Raw genomic sequence first — 20,081 nt, 5'->3', positions numbered from 1 at the left:
GTTCCAACAGTCTGTATCATATGCAAACTGAACAATTTCATGATTCATTAATTATCATCAGTATACATTACACAACGTTAAGATGAGCACTCATCTCTTCAGACTGTATCTAGCAACATATCTAGATAAACACATTGAAATCAGACAGAAAATATGAAGTAGCTAAAATCTGATTATAAATCAAGATGCAATGCAATAATGAGAAAAGTCCTTTTAAGATTTATCAAGGCTTCAAAAGTTCATATCGATAAATTTTGTCACTTGTGATCACATCACAATAAAAATAAACAGATAAACTCTACTTACCATCAAAATACGGCATCTGGCATTTTATAAGCATGACTTCACATATGAACCACTGAGATTTACATCAATAATTGTATAACTTTGTTTAGAATTGGTGTCAGGCTTATAATTACCAAGATCCCCACATTTTGAACTGGTATGCCAGCTCAACGTTCCTTCCTTACCTTCCTCAGCAGTCTAACAGTGATTGGCAAAGAACATCTGGAGTCCACAGGGCATCTAAGCCAACTCACAAAATCCCTGATGCAAGCAATCCAGAAGCCAACTGTAGTGTTAAGAAGTTACTTCTCTGCTACAGTGAAATAGCTGTAATCTCAGATAGTGAAAAGCTGAGTTGGATATAAAGCAGAGAGGTGACGTTTTGTCATCTTTTGCTCATTTCCCTCACGCATGAATTTTCTTACTTTGTATTAAGAACAAGATTTTAAGAAAAAGTGAAAAGTTAAAGAGGTATTACCTAAAAGAGACTTTGTTTTCCAAGAGCACCTAGTACTACAAGAATCACTGCATAATGCAAGTGAATATTTTTCTTACCTTTGTTGTAATAGTGAGTATGTGCTATTTCTAGAAGGCCAAAAACACTGGCCATGCCTCCCAGGCCAGCATTTGCGTATGACTGCTCCAGGCTCAACACAGTACACTTGAGCAGGTCCAGCATGCCTTTATAAACTTTGCGGCTGATCTCCTGCAACAAAAATCCAATTAGTGTCAATATTTCTCAAGTAAGAAAGTCATCCAAGAACATGAATTCCAAAACTGCTGTAGAATCAGCCTGTAAGATGCAATTTAACAAGCAGGTATGAGGACCCTGCTGGATTTAGCACTGACCACATCCTGTATGATATCCTGCTGAGCATCTTCTTCCGACTGGATCGTGCGATTTAGCTTGCTTAACACAAAGACACGGAGCTGCTCGCTCTCCAGCAGACGTCGGACTCTCTTCATGTTCAGCCAGCCAACCCCTTGCCCATCAAGAACATTGTGTACCACCTCCTTCAGAAACTGCTGGTTCTCACTGATGGATTTAGAAAGGAAACAAGGTGGCAAGAGTTAGTCTGCTTTTATCTTAGCTTGAATGGGGAGAGAGAAATGACCAGGATACATAGAAATGCATTTCCAAACAAAGCTGACAAAAACCTCAAATCTTGCTAGATTTTCTGCTAACTACTGCTCACAGATCAAGATCTGTTCTATAGCTGTAGCATCAAACATTTTGTTTGTCCCTCTTTCTCGAGTCCATGTGGCTATTGCTGTACTATCCACCTTCATAGCAATGCTCAGAATCCACAGAAAGCCTCTAAGCTGCAACTTTCTCCCATGGCTACCTTGTCATATGTGTAGATTTTCCTTTTGATCACAGCACTAGTGCAGCAGCCTTGTTGTACACACTGCTTCAGCTCTTTGTACCAGAGGGGAAGGAAAAGGAAAAAAAAATCAACTCCCCTGCAGCCTGCTGCAGTCTGAACCACAGTTTTTGTCTCCCATCCCCATAAGCTCAAAGTAAATATCACCCTGTACGTGGCTGCCATTGAAGAAGGGAAGATAAAGCACAAGTACAGGTGAGATAATGTTTAAGTTCACCATTTCAAGTCCCCTGCCAAGGCTGAAAAAAAGGTTTTCTCGTGAACTCACAAAATCAATATATGACTCAGCTGATCCTCTAAACTGAATCACAAAACTTCTGCTGGCTAAACTACTCTGCTGAGACTGGACTCAACTACAAATACTGACTAAAAAAGGAGACTTTCACAACATAGAATATTTTGGATCTCAGATAGAAAGACAAAACCTTTAAAAGGGCAGAAAAAATGCACATATGTGCTATTAACTTGAAGGCTATTTGTACAAAATCTTCTCAGACAATGTGTACAAGCTTAGGGCTATAGAATAGTACAAAATTCACACATGGATGTGAAACACTCTAACACAACTTTATGAAAAAAGCAACAACAACAAAAAAAACAGTAGTTGAAAATATTACCTGGAATTGCTACTTCGTCCCTGAGGTGATGGAGATTCTCTCTTCACTGTTGGGCTATGCTTAATGACTGAAGACTTCTGATCCACCAAGGCTCGCCTGTTTCCTAAACAGGAGAAGAAACAGTATGAGAAGAAATGGGTGGAGGAAAACAGCCTGGTCCCAGGACAGTGACAAGCAATACTAAGGTAGCTAACACACCTATTCAGATTACAGGTAACAAACTTCAAACAAAATGGAAACTCCAAAAAAGCAGCGCATGTATCATATTCTAGCATCACACATCGGCAGAAAACAGTAATGGGAGTAATGCAGAGAGAAAAAGAGAAGATGATAATGGGAGCAGAAGGTGAAAGGCAGGAAAATTTTGGCTGCTCTGCATGCAGTTTGACAACAAAAATCGTCTTCAAATTAGTCACTGTATGTAAAAGCATAATGCATCGGGGGTGACTAGTATAGATTATATGATACTGGTTACCCAATGAGGAAAGGTAGCCCAAAGTCAGGCATAGGGAATGCTGGAAATTGTCACATCATGCACAGCTCATGCTGTAGGGAACCCACCTTCATTGCTTACTGGGCCAGCTTCAGTAATAATCTCCATTATAGTATTTAACCCAAATACTGGGACACAAAATATAAAATTAGTAGTGTACTACATATCTGCACTCCCCACCATCAGCATAAAAAGTAAAAATAAAAATCCAATTACCAGCTTCTTCCCAGCCCTCCCTCAAAACAAAACCCAAATGATACTATAGCAGGTAGGATGCTTGAAAGCCCAAGCCAAGGGCCAGTGTAATTTACATAACAGATACTGCTTAACTTGAAATTTGGCATTATCAAACCACTGTATGGTATCTTCATGGACACTACTGCACATACTGAATTTCAAGGGCACTATCAAAAACAACTGCATCACTGAGGAAAAACAATGTTGATGGATGTGCATGAAATAAAGATTAAAAAAAAAGGAGGATGGAAAGCGATCAAACAGCAGCAATGAGATGGAGTCCCAGCATCATTTCCCATTACAAACATAGCGCAACACACACACTTGGTAAGAATGCATTAGCATAGTAGTTTTTCTGCCTGCACAACAAAAACATTTGAAAACCAGGGAAGTACCCAGTGGAAGTCCTGATGAGCCAGCATGCACACGCAAATGAACACAAACACACACACACTTGCACGTGCACAAAACAGACTGAGTTACTCCATGGATATCCCATCCTCATATCTGCACAGTAACATTAAAGGGCCTGCACAATTACATTCATCAAGAAAAGAACACCAAAGTGCAGAAGATGAGGTGCAAAGCACAAACATGAAATGCCAAACCCCATCACTGTTTTCTTCCAATGCATGGAATCAGCCATTAAGTTTACCCCTGAATATAACCCTGACATGAAGTATGCTTCTTATCCTGTGTAACTGGATATGAAAATGTAACTAACTGGTAAAAGGTTGTCAAAAACAGCTGTGCAGAATCTCTGCGAGTGTTTTCACCATACCAGTGCTGTTCCTCCTCATTTTACACACAGGGAATGATTACTTGTCTCAAAAACAAAGTCCAAAGCAGAAATACAGAACAGCTTTTGGCCTTTGTTTCTACAAGGTCAGAGGTCAGCAAAATCATCATACCAACCTTCATTCACATCCCTTCCCACTTCCAGATTAAAGTAATCTTTACCGATGAAAATGATGAGGAGGAAAAAATAAATAAATAAAATCAACATATTAAAACAAAAGCAGCAAGTTCTAATCAGATAGAATAACTGAAAAGGTAAGGTAAAACCTTCCCTGATTTAGCAACTACTGTCACAACAACCAGGCTGTCTAATTCCTCAGGGTAAGAGGGTCATTTCTCTAGTCCCTGTTCAGACATGTCATTAGATAACACAGCAGACAAACAAGAGAAGTTCCAATTACAAAATTGTGTACCTAAGACAGGGATGGATTGTTACTACGAATGAGCTAAAATATGTTTGTATTTATTGTTTGATTGAAAATTTTCCATACAGTGAATTTAAAAGACCATAAGCACTATTGAAACCTATCTAAGCTGCAGACCCCACAGGAGGGAGACACTACTCCTTAAAGACTTAAAGTCACTGCTTTAACAGGTTACCTAAAGCTAATCAGGAAGACAGTGGCAGTACAAAAGTAGAACCTACCTCTTTATTCCCCTTCTTTATACTAAAGACTTAAAAATAAAACAAAATACAAAACAAAACCAACATTCACAATGTACCCATTAACACAAGGCAGGCTAGCTAGTCTCCCACCCCAACACAGCTCAATTGCTGAGAAGTCCAAGAAATATTAAGACAATTCTTGTCTTGATAGTTAAGGCAGGTACTAACCCAAACTACCAAAATACTTCACCACCACCATTTTAGGGATTGCACAGTCACAAGAATAGCAAAGGCTGTAGAAGACAAGGGAAAATTGATTACCTTTCAGGCTGGGAAAGGGGGTATTTTTGTCTCTCCCAACTTTGGTTGGTAGGGCCAAGTTGGACAGACTGAAACTTGTGCTATGGTTTCTGTACAGGCTGCCTATGACAAAAGAAAAACAAACAATCAACAAAACAACAAATACACAGAAACACAAAATTGCAGAGGTTGTAAGGGACCTAAAGAGGTCACAGAGTCCAACCTCCCTGCTGTAGCAGGTACCCTACAACAAGTTGTACAAGTAGGCACTCAGATGAGTCTTGAATATCTCCATAGAAGGAGACTCCATAATCTCTCCAGGCAACCTGTTCCAGAGCTCTGTTACCCTTACCATAAAGAAATTCTTCCTCATGTTAGTACAGAACACCCTACACTCAATTTTTGGCCATTACTCCTTGTCTTATCACTATGCACCAACAAGATCAACCTGGCTTCATCCATTTGCCTCCCACCTCTCTTTAGGTACTTATAAACATCTATCTCAGTCTTCTCTTCTGAAAGCTGAACAGACCCAGGTTGCTCTCACTTTCTTCACTGAATACCTAATGTTCATTGCACACACCCATGCTTCCTAAATTTCCTGTAGTTGACCTTCTTATTGAAAAACCTGTAAAAAAGAAATATATATTTTTTAAGCCCACAATCTGACAAGCATAACATTTACAGCACAACTACATCTGTAATCTGATTATTCTAATTTGTTTAAAAGATAATCCTTGGCTCTCATGTTACAATCACTGTCATTGCACATTTGAGTCTTAAATATATAAGCAATATCTACCTGTCTTCCTGCCCTTATACAGCTAATCCTACATCAACTGTCTTCTAGTTTGATACTCCTTTTAGGACCGAATAAACAGAGGGGGTCACACAAGAAAAATAATATGAAAGGAGATCTCTAAAATACACAGTCCTGAAGTCAGAAGAGTGCACAGAGCCTTACGAAATTCTGTAAGTCTGACTCAAAAGCACATTTTAAAATAGAAGCTTTCCATTTATGAGAAAACAAAGCTTTTCATTTCACCAAAAGATTTTTAATAATACAAAGAACACGACAATGCTCTGTCATCTGTTTAAGACTCTAAACATCCTGAAAGGAACTTGAGTAGAGATCTTCATATACAGAATCTCAAAACATTTGTCCAAATTGTCAGTGTACTGTTTCAATTTACCCTGATTCCCCCTTGCCCCCAAGCCAACTCGATTTTAGTAACAATCTTTTAGCAGAAACATCAAATATACTCTCCTACTACTAATTTCTTGTCCTTCCCCCATAGCGGTTGAAGATTTACCTGGCTATAGCTTCTTTCATATATTAAAATACTACATCAGCTTTCCATAACTGTGGATTTTATTTTTATAAATTATTCAATAATATAATTGAAAGTAAGTGAGCACAGTGAAGAAATTTAATGTAGCTAAACAAGTGAAATGGTAGCATAAAAAGTATAGCGCTGGTTAATACTCTTGTACGAATTTCATAAAATCACAGCTTTTGTTTAAACAAATTGGACAGAATTTCTGATTTGTGGTCTAAAGTGGCATATAATTCAAGGGCCTAATGACACAACCAAAGTCCTTCTTACTGAAAAATTCATAAAGCTGTAGTTATCAGCAGTGTAAATTGAACAGGTCCTGTGACTCTCAACACAAGTTCTGGAGATCGGGTAAAAATTTAACAAACAAATCTTCCTCTTGGCTAGCTACCTCTCTATTCCACCCCTCTGTAAGCTCTAATCAATGAAAACAGTTCAAAGAATGCATTAGTACATACTTGCAAAAGACATGATGCCTCCAAAACCTTCACTGCTGTTGTTGGAGACAGTAGAGTTTGGAGAGCTGGCCCTGGAGTCTGAATCTGCATCAGAATCATTGGCCAGTTTTAAGCTGTTAGGACGAAGTAACTTCTGAGACCTTTGAAGAAAAATGTGCAGGTGTGATTAGCACTTTTTTCCAAAAAAAAGCCTATATGACTGTGGGAGGCTTATGCTGGTCTTGTTTTTAGCCTGTTTTCACCACACTATCCTTACCTTGTGAGAAAAAAAAAAAAAAAAAGGAAAAGAAAAAAAAAAACAAACAGAGATGCATCTTAACATTCAGGTTTTTATTACCTTTCAGGACATGCTGCTATACAAAAGGGCAGGAGGATAAGGACAAATCACCTGCTTCCATTGAGATTCTGGTTAAATCTTGGAGTGTAGCTCTCTTCCTGCTCATCATCTTCATCCTCTGTAGGAAAACCATACTGTGGTTCGAAGTATGGGTTATCATACTCTCGCTTCCTCACCACCCCTTCTGAGGGGTTCATGCTGATAGCTGGGCTGTCACTCTCACGACGATCAAAGCTCATCTTGGGAAAGCTTGGTTGTAGTGGCAAAGAAGGAAGATGGTTTGAAAATCCAGCAACTAGCTTCTCCTCCAGCTCTGCTGAATCTGCAGACTCCTGTGGACCAGACAAATCATTCACCTGTTTGCCAATCTGAATTGCTTAAAACTGAAAGGCCTGACAAGAGCAACTATTATAAACTGGGAATTCTGCAAGGTCTTTGCAGTTTCCAGGTCCCCACCCAAATCCCACTACCTGTTGCTCTAATCTAGAACTGTAGAAAAGTTGCAGTATTTATGCATTCCTCAAGAGGCTTTCTCTCCCTTGTAAAACAGATCTTACTGTTAAGTGCCAGGATAACTGCTCCCTGATAACTGCTCCCTATAGCTCTGCTTTGCGGTTATGGAATCAACTCCCACGCTTCCTAAATGAACTCAGATTAAAGATTTTCCCCATCTTGCTCCCCAACAACAGATCTTTCCAGACTGTGTAAAAGACATTCCTGCAGTCACAATCTGGACCACTGCTCTATGTTAATAATGCACTTCAATGCATGGGAGCTTTTACACACAGGAATGGTCTGTTTCAGCATAAGAGAATACTGGTAACCTCACTTTGCTTGGAGTCCAGAAAGTGCATGCAATTTAATTTCTGAATGTTTTCAGTCTAATTAGCTTTTCAGTCTAATTCGGAAAGAATTAAGTGCCTTCTCCCACTCTTTATATCCTAATACTCTCATCCTGGGGCTAAATTCATCTCAGTACACACATGATTCACTCCGTGGATGACAGTACTGGGGCTGCTACTGGCTGTAGTACTGGAACTTGAACGAGGCTGGTTGTTCTCTTGGGAGTTCTCGCTGTCCATGGCCTGTTCATCCAGATCTCCTGAATATTCTTGAAAATCATCAAACTCCACTTCACTAGCATCACCAAGGGCTGCATGAGTCAGGGGGTCAACATCTGCAAATATACCATTTTGCATTAAGGATATCGCCTTCTTTAGCCTTCTGTCTATCTGACTAAAAATACTGACAGATCTGCTCAGCAGAACACAGAAGCACATAAAAAGGTTGTAAGGCACTTTTGGAGGTCATCTAATCCAACTGGCTATTCAAAGTTGAGCTAACTTTAAAGTCAAAACAGGCTGTCCAGGGCCTTGTCCTACTGAGTTTTCAAAGTCTCCAAGGCTTGAAAATCCCCTTTGACCCTGGGATCTGTTCAACTATGCTCACAATGGGAACCTTTTTTTAAGTTCAGACAGAATTTCATTGTTGCAAATTGTGACAGTTACTTCTTCTACTTGGGGTACAGGAAAGATGCTTGCATTTCATTTTTTGATTATTAGAGTAATAATTTCCCACTGTCAAGAGAAATGCTGCTGCTGCCGCCTCTGTATTAACCAAAGAGAATGCATTTTCCTGTCCCCAATAAAATGAAGTGACTCATTAAAGTCAGCACTGAGTACCAAAAACCAGAGGCAGGAGAAAGCTCATAATTTGCTGCCCATATTGCACCTTTTCTACTGGCAGCAGATTTCCAAATCTAGTCAGTCAAGTTTTGTTCAGCAGCACCTACTTCTGTTCTTCCTCCTCCCAGTGTCTTTTGGAGTATATATGCCAAAGAAATGTCTTTCTTCAGCCTGCTACTGGAAACTGACTCTCTTAACTCAGAGCAACATTATAATGGAACAACATTTTGAGAGATTTCGGGAGGCATTTCCCCACCCCCTCAGTACAGGTGAATGTGGAAGAGGAACCTATGCAGACCTGGTGAAAATGCAGCCCAAAGTTACTCACTTGGAGTATCACCATTAATGTCACATTTCATCATCTCACTGACAAAGTCACCCAGGGAAGAGTAGGAGGAACTTGAGTCATCATAGTCGACACTGTCACTGCCACTGCCACAACAGGTGAGAAAGAGATGAGTGGTAGCAAAAATCTCATGATAAAACCATTTCTACAAAAAAATCCAAGTCCTGGCAAGATTAAGGGGACAGCTTCAGGAAAAGTGAGAGCAAATGAAATACATTTGGGACAGGTAAAAAGAGACAATATGGGAAAACATTTAAAAGTTATCAGCAAAGGTAAAGAGGTCAAGCATAGGTGACAAGGGAGTAGCATATGAATTCTTAGTGTATGACAGGAGGGGAGGAAGCTTCAAGACAACTAGAAAACAAAAGAAAAGCACTCATTTTTAATACTAACAATAATTCCCACCATGAGGACTACTGGTGCTGTGTAGAACATAAAAGAAAAACAAGTACAAGACTGAAAGATCTCACATGCTAAAAGAAAAGGAAGGATGATAAAACTTAATGCAAAACTCCGGGAAACAAGGCCAAAAACATACCAACAAAAAGTTATTCTCACTATACAGAATGTACAAAGTCTCATGCAGTGGGGAGTACTAGCGAGCTTTGCATAACTGTGGACTTTGATTAAAGATTTGAAAGAGTGGTAGGATGAGCGGGATTGCCTGTAGTACAGCAAAAGAAATCACCACAAAAAGAACAGCATGGAAGGAAAAAAAAAAACATCGGGGTGGGAAAAAATACCAAATGATAAGTGGCATATGGGAAACAGAAGAAAACAGGAAAGTACAAATAGAGAACCATGCTAAATGAAGGCTTGAGCAGACAGTATCAAAGGGATAAGAAGTTGCTACAACAATAACAGAGCATTGAGACGATTTATTTCAATGTCACTATTCTGACCAGACAGAAGACATTAAGCAAAAGCATGCAAGGCTAGAGGAAAAGGCTGCAAACAAGATGCTGTAGAGAAGACCCAGCATAATCTGAAGTAACTGTCAAGTGGCTGAAGTTATGCCTCCCCACTAACCTGTCATCAGTGGGGTCAGAGTCCGTTTCTTTTTCTACTGGGACATTCAGTGCTTCAGCTAGTTGTGAATTACTGTCATAGACACGATAGTGGATGGGCTGCAGTTGGTGAGCATACCACTTAGGTTTGTCACCAATCAGTGCTGGGTCAAACATATCTGCACAAAAAAAAAAAAAACAACAAACAAGAGAGTTAACTGAACTCATTTCTTTGTGTCAAAGGCCTCATTAGTAGTGAGGCTATCCCTTATTAAGTCTTGTACAAAACAGGGAACAGTCTTCGTTAAAAAAAGCTATAAGGTTTCTACTCTACTAGCAAACAAGACAGGAGATAAAACTATCTGGAGAAAGGAGCAACATTAAAATACATAAAAATAGAAAGATATTTCTTGAACTGGATTTCCCTACCCAGAATGACTGCTACACTGTAGCAGGTTCTCCAGGAGCCTGCTAGCGTTCAAAAAGCGTCAGGATAGTGCTCTTAAGTCATATGGTTTGATATGGGCCTGTGTGAAGTTAGGAACTGAACTTAATTATCTTTGTGTGCCCCTTCCAACTCAGGATAGTCTATGATTTTATGAATAATACAGTATTAAGCTAAGTTTGTCCCTAGATCTATCTGTATTTCAAGTTTCTGAAAGACATCAGAAGTGCAGGAAAGGGAAGACCAAAACTTACTGTTATGAATTCTTTGAAAAGCATAGTTAGTAGGGTTGAGTGACCATTCTCCAAAATATTCTACTGCTTGTGTCCTGGAAAGCTTATCTGCAAAAGGTGTTTGCTTTGGCCTAGAAGCAAGAAAGGAATTTGCTTGGAAGGCCACTACTGGGCGTGGAAAAAGACGAAGAGTGCGAGTATGCATCTGGAATCCTTGTAAAACATTTGGTGAGTTGAAGAATCTCACCATAGCAACCCTAAAAAAAGGCAAAGGACATATGTTAGGTAAAAACATGGAACTTAACAGAAGACAGAAAACCTTTACAAGGTATGCATTAGGCAGTTTCAAATCTATGAAGAACAGTAATGTAATGCAAGAAGCTGTCTTCTTAGAAAACTTTATAAATCAATCAATCAGTCACTTGGTTTTAATTTACCTGAACAACACCAAGATCTACACAACGATAGTGTTCTCAGTCCTGTGCTGCCCTTAAGTGCAAGCTTGATGAAGACTCAACACTACTCTCCATTTCAGTCTCACCTGGTAGCCACATCCACAGAGTCCACATCATTTCCATAGATCAGAGGATTGAATTCTGTGGAGGGGGTAGACTGCAAATCATTCTGTGGTCTTCCCAGCAGCAGTGGCACCTCCTGCCCTTCATGGAACTTCTCTAGATTAAGAATGGGCTGAGTATTCAGACTCATGCTGGCCAGTGCCTAGCAAAAGGACATCAGGCACATATTCAGCATCAGGCACATATTCAGCAAGAAACTATTAAAGGAACAATAGATTAGAGCTACCCTGCACTCTAGGCAATCACAACAATTGGTCACACTCTAAAAATTTGCCTTAAACCATCTCTTCTACACTGAGTCAAGAAATACCTCCAGTCCCTCCTTTATGTGGACTGTCCAAATGATCTCCTCAGTACCACACAAGGGTTAGCATGGAAGTCTGCTTCTCCAGACCACTCACGATGCGAAAAAACACAATCCAAATCTGACCACTAGTTGTGTGGCAACCCATATAACATATAGGAGGGTTACACCCATGCGTAATTAGAACATGCACAGGGACCTAGATGCCTTATAACTTGCTTTGCAACTTGGCAGTTCAATCAGTGAGTTTGACAACCCAGGACAGCATGCAGACAGCTAACACACAGGCACCTATCTTCTGGTGTGTCTGCAAACTACATTTCTTATCTGAGTAATGTCTTCATTTCTCCATACAGCAGCCATCCTTTTCAACCCTCATAACATCCTCAGGAAAACACACAGGCGTGGCATAACTAGTAAATCAGTCCTTAATACCCAGGTCCAACCTAAATCTCCCTCATTTCTCTCATTTGCCCACTGAGTCTTCATCAGTTTAATCTCAAAAATAAACAAACAAATAAAGTAAAACCAAAAGATAAAAGTAAAAGGGTAAAATGGAAAACCGAGGGGAAAAGAATAAAAATAAAGAACCTTGTTGTCAGGAGTGAGCAGCTGTTGCTGAGTGATTGCAGTCATGCTAACCAGACACTGGAGGCAAGATGGAAGATCATATGATAACACCAGCAGCACATCAGAGCCAAGACGAACACATAACCACAGAGAAACAAATGAAGGGGAAAAAAATAATAAATCTATTACTACCAAATATCACAAATGAGAGGAAATAAAAAGGGATGCAAGATAGGCACAGGGAGAGAAGTCTAACTGCCACATCCCCAAAATATTCACATTTGGCTACAGTTGTTTTGGAAAGAATCCTTATTGATGAAGCTAAGAACTTTCCACTGCAGTTTAAAATCAGGCACTGTATTACTCATTGACTCTAAGATTCAAAGGTATATAAAGGTGTTAACCTTAGCAACTCGGTCTCCAATTCAGTCTTCTCCACTTTGTATTGCAACCAGTAAACCTCATTCACCTTTGCCAACAGTCAACTGTCAGTGATGATGAATATAGGAATATATAATAACGAAGACTGAGTTTGGGTCAATACCAACAATTATAAGTAGAAGTTGTTTAAGGAAATTGCAATTTGTTCTGATATTCAACTTTGCTGTAATGAGAGAACTTTGCTCAACAGTACCTGAAATCAGAAGGGGATGAGGCAGAAGGGGAAGGTGGATCTAACAAAATTCCAAGCAACATATTACTTCCATCTGAGCTGACAGTAAGTACTGGGTTACTACATGGGTCACACTCTTTCCTCTCCTGATCTATAAGGAGAGAGGGGTAGCCTCATAAAGTCTGTAAGAAACTTTACCTTTAAGTACTGCATGCAGCATGCATAAGGAAAACAGAAATAAAGAGATAAAACCTGCTTGACACAATCAGCCAGGATGACCCAAGCTGATTAATGGCTTAGCAGGACCTGAGAGGAGAGACTGAGAACTTGCACAGATCTGTGAATGGAGGGGAAACACAGATGATCATAGCTAGACGGATCAGGTCAGGATTTAATCCTACACGGCAAATGTAAAGGAGGAGTCTGGAACTTTCTGCGCCAACTGGAAACAAATTAACCCCAAAGAACAATAATAAATAGAAACTATCTACTGCACCCAAGAGCATTTCAAATTATCTTTTACCAGGATAATAAATTCACTGTAGTCACAGGCCTCTGTGATCACTGACTTTTCCAAATTAGCTCTATGCATAAAGGAAGAAAAACAGCAGCTGGATACCTAATACTTTATAACTGTGTCACTTAATACCACTGCTCATGCTTAAAATGCTGCTGTAGCGTGCGGATGTTCTTTGTGTGTGCCCACATAAAAAAGGCATCTTAAATACATCACAGAAAATTCTTAGTCCTGTGGTTCTCCTACAAAAGTGGAAGCAGTAGAGACAGAAAAGGATAAACAGGTAACAAAAATGACTGAAATTCTTTGAAGAAACTACAGAGACCTAAAACACAAAGAAAATGTCGGGTTTAGATTTGTCAGAAAACAGCAATGGTAAAAAAAACACAGGAGAGCTCAGAGGGTTCAGAAGTCACTCCCATCACTCTACTGAGTGGCCACCTCCATTCAAGTAGACTCCTTCAAAAGCACCTGATAGGCACCTTCTTGAGCAAGTGCATTCTAGTAGTCTGATATCTCATTCACAGGCATCTGATGTGCTATGTTGCAAGCCTGCTTTTAACATCTTTTGCTTTACATTTGCTGACTCGCACAGCAGAAGAGGTGTGCAACACTACATCTGCTAAGCCTTAGTCCTTTCCCCAAAGTGCTTATTACCTGTTTCAGATGTTTTTTCAGCTCTGAAGCTTCTGGTTCTGGCAGTGCTGGCAAAGATTCAGCATTTGTGGGAACAATCACCTGGAATTAAGCACAGGTAACAAACTAAAAATTCTCCTGCTGGAGTCATTTCAAAACAGAATCTCCTATATCTCCCCTGCTCCTGAGACTGGGGTATAAAAGACATAGAATAAAACTTAAAAGCATTTGCCTTTGAATAGCCTTGTTCATTCCACAGTAGAAAGTGGGATGCTTTGTCTCAGAATCATGCCAAAAGACACTGCTGGAAGGCTCTTATCAGATCTAGATTCTTATCTAGGGCTACAGCAGGCAGGATCACAGTTACCCAAGGAGACGGCTCTATCATTTATGGAGGATTTACCTTCTATGAAATAGCCAGATGGATTAACTGAAAAAGAATGCTTTAAGAACAAAAGAATCAGGGAAAGACATCAAACTGACAAGCAACAAAATCCCCAAATTAAGGACAGAAGTGACAAAGGAAGGCAGACTGAGGCCAGTCTACAAGCACATTCTTAAACTCTCAGTGTGTATAACGGTGAAAGAGCACAGTTATTCAGAAACAAAGCCTCAAGTCCTTATAGGTATCCACTTACCTTATTGGTATCCAGGTCAATAAGCCATACATCATCAGGCATTTTAAAATCTAGTTTGTAAAGGAAGAAACTTGCTGGAACACCAATGATGTAAGGTGTAGGGGCTAGAAGCAACTGAGAGACAGAGACACGGTAATAAGGACAAGTTCTACATTTGGTATCACCATACTCTTGCCAACTTTTATTTTTTAAACAACTACAGTACATTTACAGCAGAGGTGATAACACACAAAGCACTGATAAGTAAGTCACGCATGATGCCATACAATAGGAAAAAAAAATCCCTCATGTTCTAAGAGCTTTAATTCTCATCTAGAAAAAAATAATTTTTTCAGCGATACCTTTATATAGAGCTGCACAGCTCAAATGAAAATATTTAGCTAAGCTAACAGCGTACAATGTCATGGACCAAGCAAAAAGGTATGTACACTCTCAGCTCAAATTGAGTCTGTGCTGTTGTAAAGGTAGTATTACCTTCACAAGAGCTTTATCCTTACCTCTATCCTTATAATGGTAATTTAATTTCAAAACTATAACAAGTCTAGGCAGCAGAAAAAACAGAAGAAATATATATATTTTTTTTAAACATAAGCGTATGTGGAAAACCTAAGGGGAATTTCTTGTTTCTGATAAGGGGATCAGCACAGGGAAAAGGCTTAAATCAATAACACATGTAACAGCTTGAGATCAGCTGCCTGGGAGGTTAATTTATCCTATAATCTAGAACACCTGGTTGCCTCCAAGGGACAGAACAAATCTGCAGCATCAGCTGCAGGTCAGCACTGAAGGAATAAAATGGCCCCAATACTCAGTTCCAAACAAAATAATGAGCTCCTGCAGGGCTGACTACTGCTGAAATCCAGGCTCCCAGCTGAACTAACTTGACACTTTTTACTTGCAAGAAAAATAAACTGCAGGCAGAAGTTTCTACATTCTGAATCATGACCCCTTAAGATTCCTTAAGTACTACTATAGACTCTCCCGAACAAATCTTAATACTTAGTTGGTAGGGCAAGGTTGGAAGAGTAAAGTCTTGTCATAATATTGTAGATCTATTGTGTTTCAAAGAAGCTACTTCTTTGAATTATACTATTCACCAAGCAGGCTTTAATGATATCTTAAATAAGAGATGTAACATACAATTTAAATAGTCAGTGGTGCTCAAAGAACATTCTTTGCAAGGCAGTATTTACTAATGTCCCTAAGGAATCATGGTAGATGGAAACAAGGACTACTTCTACACGTTCAGAGATCACAGAAACATCCTTTGCAGACCAATGAAGAAAAAGATGTACCTGTTCTGCAGAAGCCATGCAGGTGGGGAGCAGAGGGATCACCGGAAACATATATTCTAATGGGTAGATCATAGCCACAAAGGCCATCACAGACATTGAGAGCGCATTATAATCTCGGGACTGCAGTACAACCTGCAACCACAGAAACTCACATTAACTCCTGCAGCAACCATTTGCTTCCAGTACTCCCCACCAGGAGCATACAAGTTTCAAGGCCCGCAAGACCCTGTTTTGTCAGCTGTGACCCTCCATTATTCTATCTAAAAACATACTTCGGGTTCTTTTTAGAGTGAGAACAAAACTTTTCAAAACTGGCATCTCAGAAAAAAAGACATTCCTTCCCACCCCTTCAGGGAACTCCAGGAAATTCATACCGAAGTCTGCAGTATACAGTTGCTCTCCAATCCACCCTGGTTTTTGAAAGGGTAAAGCTTCAAAGATCAACTCCACCCTACCTACCTTGTGCTCCAGAAGGATGCAGGTCAGCACCTGAAGACAGGCATCCACTCCCAGCAACTCCAAAGGCAGATGCAATGGAAAATCCACCAAGGTGAAGCGGGATGGATCAGGAAGGGCAAAGGTCAAAGCTGGCTGCAATTCATGTGGCAAAACTTCCACATCCACGCGCTTCTGACCAGCAACAGGCATTGGTGAACGCAGCAGCCGGTATATCCAGGCCTCGATCTCCCGTAAGTCATGTAGCAACGCGCTAGACTTCTCCTCCACCAGGAGAGAGCCTGTGAAAATCCGCCACGTTGTATCCCTGTAGAGGGAGAAATGAGACGATTAATACTTCTAGACAGCTTCATTGAACAGCCAGTTGGCACGGCTCTCCAAGAGTCACCAAGAATTAAAAGATACTGCTTAACATTCTTGGCCAGACAAGGGAAGAGAAGGTAGGCACTTAAACCGGCTGAAACAACTGTGGGGAACTACAGATCTTTCTATGGCAGAAATCAACACAAGTATGTCACTGGTCCTGGAGTTCATGCATTCTTTTAGATGGTTCATAAAGGTTACCCAAGTGCTTGAAATTCAGCATGTAACTAGGATACTCTCATATCTTCCTGAGAACCACACCTGGGATAATAAAGGTAAGCCACACCAACATGTCCCAGATGTTTTGGCATTGCAAAATACTTCTATACTGAGTCTTAAATTACCTTGTATCGTCCTGATGAGTAACCCACAGCAGAAGTGGCTGCACTTCAGCTGAGAACATACATTTCTGAAAGTTGTCTGGGAAGCATTAAGAACCTTAGAAAAAGAAGACATTTTTCTATGCCCTAAACTATTGACCTCCAAAATTGTAGATCACAGGCAGGCTGGCCAAAAAGTGTGTACAGTGCTGCTCAGGGCTGTAAGAGCTTCAAAATTTGAAACTGGATCTGACAAGGGAGGCAAATGGGATAATCAGCCCTTAATATTGCAGTACTGTATTCACAATGACTGTGGATCTGTTCTAGCAATTGTGAAAAAACCTTAAGCTTGATAAATATCTTCAGTCACTGTAATAGATCCATCAGAATAGTGCGGCTCAAATTAGAGGTTCTACCTTACAGTTCATACCTTAAAAAAACCAAAATGGTACTGGACGCCTCAAAGGATTAAAAACTTACAGAAATTTGCAAGGGTCAAAAGAAGAGCAATCTGAAACCTGCTTCTCATCCACCAGCCTTCCCTCAACCACTTGTAATGCAAAGGACATTAAGCTGTTAATGGGCACACTCAACCTTTTGCAAGTTCTAAGGATTCAGTTTCACTTTTATTCTGCCACACCTCTGAAACCACTCTACTTCTCCAGGTCACAGCTCACAAACCACACAATAATGCAAACGTGCAGCTTTCCTAATTGCTTAGCTTCTTCAACTGTCACTCAGTTCTTCTTCTCACAACTCTATGAATTATGTCCAGCAACATCAAATTTCTGAAATACCACACATGATTCAAACACTAGAATACATCAACAACACTCCTTTCAAATTCAGATGAGTTCATAGAGATGAAGAAAATCATAAAGTTTAGCTCTTTTCTGCCTCAGGAATTATCAAGCTAAACCAAGTGATTAAATAAGCTCCCTTCATACTTCAATTTAATAAAATTATTTCCATTCCAAGAGAATATTTTTTTCCCCACACGAGCAGTGATAAATCTGTCAATGCAGGAAACAGCCAGAAACCCAGGACACTCTCCTTCAACTACGCTAGGGCAGCAAACCAACAGGCAGATTACTGCTCTGTGAACGGGGGAAGACTTCCTCTTTAGTGCAAGAGGTAAGGAACTTGCAAATACACAGGTGTCAGACACCCTGGCATATTTTACTTCTGACAAGTTGGAAAGGATAAAAAATATAAAACTCAGATTATGAACTATCTCACAGCCTCACTCATCTTCCTAGTAAGATAATTCCCTTCTTCTCCATAGACTCATTTTACATTTGCCCTTTTTAGTTCACGAGTTGGAAAGCAAAAAATATCTTCCTGGAACACAAACATTAGGCGCAACAATACAAAGATACATCCATGACTGATACACTTGATACTTGTTCCCTCTGTATCCTATAGTGCAACTGCTTTTGCTACATACCTAGCATGATAACAGATAATACACCAAGATACTGTTTAATTTGCTGTTGTAAACCTCTATTTCCATATGCCTCATGGACAACTCCTTGGTTTTCTCTCTCTCCTCCCCCTCCTCCTCAAATCTTGTACTTTCATCTCTTTCAGACATTCCTGCTTCTCTTGTCTCTTCTCTCCACACTGAAGTTGAGATTATTTTTCATAAGCTCAGAAAAGATACTTCCACCATTTCCTTTTGCCTTTAAGTTGAAATTCACCCTGTTATTTCTTACTGTTTCTAACCTGTCAGAGGACTGCTAGTCCTGATGTGCACTACCATGGAGCTTATGCTCGAAGCCAATAATCATGGCAACAGTTCTGAAACTCAGCTTCAGAGAGCCTGTGTCAGTTTTTAACAGCACAGTGACTTCATATTAACATCAAAATTAAAGTCATACCCAAGTGACAGAACACAATAGAGAAGTCTTACACAAAACAGCATAAAAATTTCCCTTTTCTGCTGTGATTCTGCGTTAAAACAGCAAAAAGGTTAACCACCAACTTCTGCAACCTCGCCTGTCACAGCAGTATGTCATGACAATTTGACACGTGGAAAGAAACAGAGAGAGGATAAGGTTATTTCTTCCCCCCTTACATACCTCTGAACACCACGAGGAATCCCCAGCTTCTTGCCCAACAGTCTCTCACTACAGCAGTCCACAAGCCTCTTGAGGGTGTACAGACACTCACGGAAGGTGGAGAAAAAAGGATAATGACTAAGGATGCACAGAGAAGTCAGGGTGCTGTTCCGAGAACGATGGCTGCCTTTGACCAGACGCTTACTCTGCGGTGACCGATTCACATCTGGGGTAGGCTCTGTACTTGGGGCCTGCAGTGAAGAACCACTCTCTGAACTCTCAGTGCCCACATCCTCTTGGGGTGCAGATGCATCCCCAGACTTGGTGACTTTCTGTCCCTCCCGAGCTCGATGTCCTCCTGTGCCTTCTCCCTTCTCCTTGGGTACTCGCTTCTGGAAGGAGCGGTAGAAGTTGACACAGATTCCATAGCGAATGACACCTGTATCCTTGTCTGTGAGTGTGAAGACAAAAGAAGTGTCATCACGGAAGCTCATGCGCTTCTGCCTCACACTCAGGCATCCTTCCGGCTGGCAGAAGAACACAACGTCAGGTGGTAGAGGAAAGTCCACATGGTCTTCTAGAGGATAACGTCGTAGCAGCTCAGGAGTCTGAGCAACACTATCACTACTTGGCTGCCTGCAAAAACAAACAAAACAAACATAAAACACCAACAAGCACATAGAGTTAACTAATGTCAGGAAAAAAATTTTGTCATCTCACTATTAACACGTCAGGGCCCTACAAGCTCAGCTTCATCTTTGGTTGTTCTCAACCCTAACATCCAGGGGAAATGCAGCGTCTCATCTACAGTTCTCAGTCTAGCACAAGCCCAACAACCACAAAAAGGTTCAATAGAAAAGGCCTACACCATCATTATAAAGGCCCAACAAAAAGCCACTCTGTTCAAATCAAAAAAGAAGTCAAAAAAAGGACTTTCAGGAGTGGACTGTTCTCAAGGGAATACTGTACTGTCACATTTCCCTGACTTTGATTTCCAAAATGAGTTTAACTGCATGGGTCAGGGAATATTTGGGTAGAAAAGACACTTTCCCTTCTCCAAATATAGTCAGATGAGAATCCAATGGATGATCAAGATGAAAAAAAAAATAATCAGAAAGCTGAGAAACTGAAAACTGAGAAACCAAGGATTTCCTAGAAAAG

The 20,081-nt window shown here is 40.2% G+C and overlaps 1 protein-coding gene across 7 annotated transcripts in view; it reads right to left on the bottom strand.

The window, feature by feature from the left end:
• The window catches only part of MADD (MAP kinase activating death domain), a 55,613-nt gene that overhangs the window by 33,320 nt on the left and 2,212 nt on the right, over positions 1-20,081 (bottom strand). For 3 of the 7 annotated variants that reach the window (XM_065754888.1, XM_065754889.1, XM_065754891.1), the window contains exons 2-18: positions 18,942-19,556; positions 16,181-16,484; positions 15,722-15,853; positions 14,427-14,540; positions 13,810-13,890; positions 12,044-12,100; positions 11,112-11,290; positions 10,592-10,827; positions 9,915-10,071; positions 8,868-8,971; positions 7,838-8,031; positions 6,906-7,186; positions 6,518-6,657; positions 4,744-4,845; positions 2,288-2,390; positions 1,135-1,321; positions 841-991 (exon numbers count right to left, since the gene is read on the bottom strand). In XM_065754888.1, coding sequence (XP_065610960.1) covers positions 841-991; positions 1,135-1,321; positions 2,288-2,390; positions 4,744-4,845; positions 6,518-6,657; positions 6,906-7,186; positions 7,838-8,031; positions 8,868-8,971; positions 9,915-10,071; positions 10,592-10,827; positions 11,112-11,290; positions 12,044-12,100; positions 13,810-13,890; positions 14,427-14,540; positions 15,722-15,853; positions 16,181-16,484; positions 18,942-19,556 — 3,137 coding nt within the window. Of the gene's footprint in view, positions 1-840; positions 992-1,134; positions 1,322-2,287; positions 2,391-2,848; positions 2,909-4,743; positions 4,846-6,517; positions 6,658-6,905; positions 7,187-7,837; positions 8,032-8,867; positions 8,972-9,914; positions 10,072-10,591; positions 10,828-11,111; positions 11,291-12,043; positions 12,101-13,809; positions 13,891-14,426; positions 14,541-15,721; positions 15,854-16,180; positions 16,485-18,941; positions 19,557-20,081 lie in introns of all 7 variants that reach the window. The other 4 variants (XM_065754893.1, XM_065754895.1, XM_065754894.1 and 1 more) reach the window with 2 other exon arrangements.

The sequence above is a fragment of the Cyrtonyx montezumae genome, unplaced genomic scaffold (genome assembly GCF_038088225.1).
Source record: "Cyrtonyx montezumae isolate F1298 unplaced genomic scaffold, pur_monq_1.0 scaffold_10, whole genome shotgun sequence".
In the NCBI taxonomy this organism is placed as follows: domain Eukaryota; kingdom Metazoa; phylum Chordata; class Aves; order Galliformes; family Odontophoridae; genus Cyrtonyx; species Cyrtonyx montezumae.
This window is presented reverse-complemented; position numbering and strand designations above follow the sequence as displayed.